The following is a 7846-nucleotide window of genomic DNA, read 5'->3' as shown; positions in this document are numbered from 1 at the left end:
TTACTTTAAATGACATCTCCTCATAAACCACTAAGCCAATTTCATCCAAACTTCACAGGAATGTTCCTTTGGTGCTCACCTTTAAAAATTGTTCAAAGAATTTAATTCCTTGCAGAACTCTGGTTGCCATGGCAACCGAAAGAAAAAACTTTAAATATCTTCTTTAAAAAACCATAAGAGCTAGAGCTTAGATATTTGGCATGAAACATCTTCTAGTGAGTGTCTACCAAGTTTGTTCAAATAAAAGCCCTGGGGTCAAAATTGGCCCCGCCCCGGGGGGTCATTGATTTTCCCTATATGCATATAGTAAAAACTTAAAAAATCTTCTTTTAAAGAACCCAAAGAGCTAGAGCTAAGATATTTAGCATGAAACATGTTCTAATGGGTGTCTACCAAGTTTATTCAAATAAAAGCCCTGGGGGTCAAAATTGGCCCCGCCCCGGGGGGTCATTGATTTTCCCTTAAAAAATCTTCTTTTAAAGAACTCAAAGAGCTATGGCTAAGATATTGAGCATCAAACATGTTCTAATAGGTGTCTACCAAGTTTGTTCAAATAAAAGCCCTGGGGTCAAAATTGGCCCCGCCCCAGGGGGTCATTGATTTTCCCTATATGCATATAGTAAAAACTTAAAAAATCTTCTTTTAAAGAACCAAAAGAGTTAGAGTTAAGATATTTAGCATGAAACATTTTCTAATAAGTGTCTACCAAGTTTGTTCAAATAAAAGCCCTGGGGTCAAAATTGGCCCCGCCCCGAGGGTCATTGTTTTTCCCTTTATGCATATAGTAAAAACTTAAAAAATCTTCTTTTAAAGAACTCAAAGAGCTATGGCTAAGATATTTAGCATCAAACATGTTCTAATAGGTGTCTACCAAGTTTGTTCAAATAAAAGCCCTGGGGTCAAAATTGGCACCGCCCTGGGGGTCATTGATTTTCCTTATATGTGTATAGCAAATACTTAAAAAATCTTCTTTGAAAAAGCCCAAATAACTAGAGTTAAGATATTAAGCATGAAACATCTTTTAGTGAGTGTCTACAAAGTTTGTTCAAATAAGAGACCTGGGGTCAAAATTGGCCCCGCCCCGGGGGTCATTGATTTTCTTTATATGTGTATAGCAAAAACTTAAAATCTTCTTTGAAAAAACCCAAATAGCTAGAGTTTAGATATTAAGCATGAAACATCTTCTAGTATTAGTGTCTACAAAGTTTGTTCAAATAAAAGCCCTGGGGTCAAAACTGACCCGGCCCCAGGGGTGTCATTGTTTTTAACTATATGTGTATTTTTAAAAAGCCCGATGAGCTAGAGCTTAGATGTTTAGCATGAAACATCTTCTTATGGGTGTCTACCAAGTTTGTGCAAATAAAAGCCCTTGGGTTAAATTGGCCCTGCAACGTTGGGGGGGATGGGGGTTGGGGGGGCCTATATACAGGTGAGCGACCTCAAGGCCATCATGGCCCTCTTGTTAGCTCACCTGTCACAAAGTGACAGGGTGAGCTTTTGTGATCGCTTTTCGTCCGGCGTCCGTCCGTCCGGCGTCCGGCCGTCCGTCCGTAAACTTTTGCTTTAAATGACATCTCCTCATAAACCACTAAGCCAATTTCATCCAAACTTCACAGGAATGTTCCTTTGGTGGTCACCTTTAAAATTGTTCAAAGAATTTAATTCCATGCAGAACTCTGGTTGCCATGGCAACCGAAAGAAAAATCTTTAAATATCTTCTTTTAAACAACCCTAAGAGCTAGAGCTTAGATATTTGGCATGAAACATCTTCTAATGAGTGTCTACCAAGTTTGTTTAAATAAAAGCCCTGGGGTCAAAATTGGCCCCGCCACGGGGGGTAATTGATTTTCCCTATATGCATATAGTAAAAACTTAAAAAATCTTCTTTTAAAGAACTGTAAGAGCTAGAGCTAAGATATTTGGCATGGAACATCTTCTAGTGAGTGTCTACCAAGTTTGTTCAAATAAAAGCCCTGGGGTCAAAATTGGCCGCCCCGGGGGGGTCATTGATTTTCCCTATATGCATATAGTAAACACTTAAAAAATCTTCTTTTAAAGAACTGTAAGAGCTAGAGCTTAGATATTTGGCATGAAACATCTTCTAGTGAATGTCTACCAAGTTTGTTCAAATAAAAGCCCTGGGGGTCAAAATTGGCCCCGCCCCAGGGGGTCATTGATTTTCCCTATATGCATAAAGTAAAAACTTAAAAAATCTTCTTTTAAAGAACCCAAAGAGCTAGAGCTAAGATATTTGGCATGAAACATCTTCTAGTGAATGTCTACCAAGTTTGTTCAAATAAAAGCCCTGGGGTCAAAATTGGCCCCGCCCTGGGGGGTAATTGATTTTCCCTATATGCATATAGTAAAAACTTAAAAAATCTTCTTTTAAAGAACCGTAAGAGCTAGAGCTAAGATATTTGGCATGGAACATCTTCTAGTGAGTGTCTACCAAGTTTGTTCAAATAAAAGCCCTGGGGTCAAAATTGGCCCCCCGGGGGGTCATTGATTTTCCCTATATGCATATAGTAAACACTTAAAAAATCTTCTTTTAAAGAACTGTAAGAGCTAGAGCTTAGATATTTGGCATGAAACATCTTCTAGTGAATGTCTACCAAGTTTGTTCAAATAAAAGCCCTGGGGTCCAAATTGGCCCCGCCCCAGGGGGTCATTGATTTTCCCTATATGCATAAAGTAACAACTTAAAAAATCTTCTTTTAAAGAACCCAAAGAGCTAGAGCTAAGATATTTGGCATGAAACATCTTCTAGTGAATGTCTACCAAGTTTGTTCAAATAAAAGCCCTAGGGTCAAAATTGGCCCCGCCCGGGGGGTCATTGATTTTCCCTATATGCATATAGTAAAAACTTAAAAAATCTTCTTTTAAAGAATCGTAAGAGCTAGAGCTCAGATATTGGCATGAAAACATCTTCTAGTGAATGTCTACCAAGTTTGTTCAAATAAAAGCCCTGGGGTCAAAATTGGCCCCGCCCCAGGGGGTCATTGATTTTCCTTATATGCATATAGTAAAAACTTATAAAATCTTCTTTTAAAGAACCCAAAGAGCTAGAGCTAAGATATTTAGCATGAGACATGTTCTAATGGGTGTCTACCAAGTATGTTCAAATAAAAGCCCTGGGGTCAAAAAACTGGCCCCGCCCCGGGGGGTCATTGATTTTCCTTATATACATAGCAAAAACTTAAAAATCTTCTTTGAAAAAACCCAAATAACTAGAGTTTAAATATTAAGCATGAAACATCTTAAAGTAAATATCAACAAAAGTTTGTTCAAATAAAGCCCAGGGGTCAAAACTGGCCCTGCCCATGGGGTGTCATTGTTTTTAACTATATGTGTATAGTAAAAACTTAAAAAATCTTCTTTTAAAAAACCCAATGAGCTAGAACTTAGATGTTTTGCATGAAATATCTTCTTATGGGTGTCTACCAAGTCTGTTCAATTAAACAAATAAAAGCCCTTGGGTAAAAAATTGGGCCGGGGGGGGGGGGGGGGGCTATATACAGGGGAGCGACCTCAGGGCCATCATGGCCCTCTTGTTTTTAATGTTACAGCTTCACGGTGCGCTAACAGCCACAATAGGTAAGTTGAACTGTTGGGCTTATTTTCAAATCTGTTATAATTGTAAACGTTTGTTTGTACCCCCGCCCCCCCATTAGCTGGGGGAAAACCCACAATACTCTTTCTTCCCGAGTAAGGTCTATTCAATGAATGTTCCACATATTGACTAATGGTACGTAGATTGCGTTTTTATTTCTCCCATTGTTCTGGGGGAAAAATTTTGAACATTTTTTGCTTCCCCAAAAGGGAATGGTTTTATCCCATATTTTAAGAAATACAAGGAATTGTATAATACAAAATATCATGTTTGTACGGGAGAATATTAAATTTATTTTACAAATAAATTAAAAAAATTTTTCTTAATGCTAAAAAATTTCGGGTTTCCCGTAATTTTTTTCTTGTTTTTTTTCCCCTTGGCTGGAAAAAACCCCAGAAGGGGGGTATTAAAAATTGTTTTGGTCTTGTCTATATCATAAAAATTTAATGATTTTTGAAATATACGTTTGAAAATATAAAAATATGTATGCAATAAATGAAGTTTTTTTTCTTCAAATAATGAGATTGCTGTAAACTATCACAATTTGGTAAATCATGGGAACAATTATAGGTGTGAAGTTAAAGTCAATATATAATTTTTTTTAAATATCTTTTTATTTTTTGAAGTTTAAAAACCCTTTAATCAAAACCAAAAAATTTGAAAAACGATTTTACCAACGCCCCCCGCCAAAAGGAAAAGTTTTAAATTTTTAATCTTTTTTTTAAAGTCTCTTTAAATTGTACAATTCATAACAACAATACAAAACTTTTTTTAAACATTTACCTTTTCCCCAACAAAAGCCATTCTAAAATTTGTAAGGGGACTTTTTAAATCATTATTTCCCGACTTTTAAAAAAATTTCTACACCCAACTCTTTAAAATGAAGGTTAGATATTCCTTGTAAATCTTGTAGCCACTTTATAACATTACCAGGTTGAAATGATATTAATTGTTGCATTTGTGTAAAAAAAAAATCCTGTTTCCACTTGCGTCTGTGAGTCTAGTAGGAAACAAGAGTAGCAAGCAGTTTCTAACACAAAGTAAAACCTTAGCGATGGACAGGAATTTTAGCATTTATACAAAATTAAAACATTAGGAATAGCTAAAAACTTTTACTTTACAGAGCATACCATACAATAAAATTGTGACATGATAAAATTAAGCATATAATGTACATAAATAATTTAAAACATAATGTAATTACATGCAGCATGAAATTGTGCTATTTCAAAAGATTAAGGTATGGATTTGGACTTTCAATGCAAAATTTTGATCAATGCTAGATCTGCACATGCAACAATAAATTTATTTAAGAAATATAATGAAAACACTCCTGTGTATGTGTCAACAAAATACATTTGTAAGTTGTTATTACTATTTCAAAACCTCAAAATGTGACAAATAAAAATCTATATAAACTATTTAGAAAACAAATAAAATAGTCATGAAATGGTCGGTGTAAGAAAATGGAATCACTCTACTAGTGCACTGCATGTTATCAGATTCGATAATCAAGTCCAATGTTCTTCCCAATGTTGGCATTTCTACATATTGTCGGAGTTGATTATCATGACAAAACTTAATCACAAATGGACCATCAGCGTCAAGTTTAAGTCTCCAGGTGTTGTGCATACCACGCCGTCTTATTATTGTGAACATTTGTGCCAAGTGATGTCATGATGAAGAAGTTATGGACCGGTAACAAAACATACCCTGAAAAAGACCATGATAAGCTTTGACCCCAAAGTGTGACCTTGAAGGTATAGGTCCGGTTGTTGTGCATGACACGTCGTCCAATTATTGTGAACATTTGTGGCAAGTAATTTCAAAATCCCTTGAACGATGAACAAATTGTGGACCGGAGACAAAATATACCCTATGACAGACCATGTTTAGCTTTCACCTCCAAGTGTGAACTTGCTCCATAGCGTGTATGTGAAGTATCCTCATTTGAGCCGCGTCATGACAAAACCAACATAATGTGTCTGCGACCAGCATGGATCCAGACCAGCCTGCGCATCCGCGCAGTCTGATCAGTATCCATGCTGTTCGCTATCAGTTTCTCTGCTTGTTATAGGGTTTGTAAGCGGACGGCATGGATCCTGCCCAGACGGGGGCCGGATCCCGCAGGCTGGCCTGGATCCATGCGGGTTTCGCAAACGCACAAAGGGTTAGTTTTTGGTCATGGCGCGGCTCTTTAAATTTGGGATTTGGGCAAATTTTACAAAATTTGGAAATTTTTAACATCCCGGTTTGGGGTTTCCATCCCGGGGTCCCCAAAATGCACTTTTTTTGGGTTTTCTTTTCGTAAACCGCGATTTTCGGTTTTTTTTATTTTCCCAGGTAAATTTTTCCAACACGTTTTTTTGGATGGGGATTTTTTCCCAAATGTAATGTCATAAATTTTTAACTTTTTTATTAGCCAGTTTACTATATTAATATTAAAACAGAAAATAAATGTTTTCTTCTTTGGGGGTGGTGACATGGACGGGGTGGGGATCCGGCTCTTTTTTTTTTTCCCTGTTATAATTTGAAACATGCATTTGTCTTGAATTCTTACAAAGTAAGACATTTCTGAATGAGTCTCGAAGTTTCTGGTTAGACAGACTATAAATTATCCAATTCATCGACGAGTTCATTAGACCGGGCATAATTGTATAAGCACGCGCTTCTGCGTACTTTTCTTTATCGGTTGATACCGCCATTAAAATTATCGTCACGACGTAGGGCGACCAGCACAACGCAAAAACTATGTACACCCTAATCAACAGTGCACACTTTACCAAACTTTTCTTATACATTTCTTTACACATGGTATTTGATTTTAAGCTCCAAATCACAATTAAGCACATTACGATATTCATAATGAATTGTAGTGTCATGAACACAGCTAAGGCAAGCGCTATGCCAAAAGGTGCCGTGTCACAGTGATCGCAGATGCTGTATTCTGATGGTATAAAATTGTAAAATATCATCACACATATTAAAGACGCAGAAGCAAACCACACACATGCTAGTTTTATCCGTCTACGCCTTACTTTGGTGGAACGAATTAAATGTTTCATTGGAAACACAATTGCACAAAATCTGTCGACCGATATAAACATTAATAAAAATCCAGAAGCTGTGATAGATATTCCAATAATGCACATGTTTATTGCACAGAAGAACATTTCACCTTCTATGGGTTGAACAATAATTCGGAAGATTTGGAGGGAAAGTCCAAGAGCTAGAAGTATATCTGCTACAGCTAAATTCCCTAATAAGATGTAAGGTGTTCCTTTTAGAAAATCCGAAAATTTCTTTAAACTGACGAGAATTAGAATATTTCCAAAGTATGATGCCAGCGTCACAGATATATACACAGTCATACGTATAATTCTTAATTTTCCGCCTCCATTTTGAAAACAATCATCAGCTTGAATCAGGGCGTCTGTTGTGGTGTTATTCATGTTTGTAGATCAGTCTTTATATACCAGAATATAGCGTTCAAATACAATCTTCTGCAGCAGAAATGTTTACAAGTAGATTAAGAATGTGTTTTACGCCAGAAGGGAAAGCATTTCTGAGAAGTGTAAATGTAAACATAATCACCCGGAATGTTTATAAATGCATTAGCTAGGGAGAACGTTTAAATATTTTCAATTGATTATTCAAGAGCAGTATTATACAAGTATCGAGAATCAATATTTATGAGAATTAATTGTTTGGACAATGACCAGATTACGACGGATCACAATTACAGGACACTAGCTTATCCATTGTAAAGCCTTGTGTCTCGAGATGTTATGTTCCCAACCTTTTTTGTGTAATGATGCAAGAGTTTGAAACGTTTTTATAAGGGATTAACAATAGATTTTAGTTGGTGTAATTAATCTGCTTTTTATTTATCTATTACCTTTTTGACGCTTTCAAGTTCTGCAGTTATTGTCCTATTTTAGAATGGCCTGACATTTTGCATACATTTTAGCGCGCATTTGAATATCCTATCTTACATTAGTAATATGTTCGTTTTACGAAAATCCGTCTTTCAAGAATGATTAATAGTTAAATCCGTTACCTTGGCGCAAACTTAGTAATACTTGTAACGGTAGATCAGTGAATAAAGCGTGGAGCTTTCATTTCAATTGCCTAAAGTTCGAGCCTACTAGTCCACAAACATTTTCATTTAAAATGTTCTCATTTTTTCCCCTGATATTTCAAGATACAAAGAAAACCGGTAAATCAACTTTCTCA

The 7846-nt window shown here is 36.2% G+C and overlaps 1 protein-coding gene across 1 annotated transcript; it reads right to left on the bottom strand.

Annotated features, from left to right (window-relative positions):
- Window positions 1–6051: 6051 nt before the first annotated feature.
- On the bottom strand, window positions 6052–7406 carry LOC132744370 (somatostatin receptor type 5-like). Its single transcript, XM_060733057.1, has one exon. The coding sequence runs from the start codon at window positions 7060–7062 to the stop codon at window positions 6052–6054; it is 1011 nt and encodes a 336-aa protein (XP_060589040.1). The 5' UTR covers window positions 7063–7406.
- Between the last annotated feature and the right edge of the window lie 440 nt (window positions 7407–7846).

The sequence above is a fragment of the Ruditapes philippinarum genome, unplaced genomic scaffold, assembly GCF_026571515.1.
Source record: "Ruditapes philippinarum isolate M1 unplaced genomic scaffold, ASM2657151v2 ctg12337_1_1_1_1, whole genome shotgun sequence".
Classification (NCBI taxonomy): Eukaryota; Metazoa; Mollusca; class Bivalvia; order Venerida; family Veneridae; genus Ruditapes; species Ruditapes philippinarum.
Note: the sequence above shows the minus strand (reverse complement) of the source record. Positions and strands in the feature narration are given on the sequence as shown.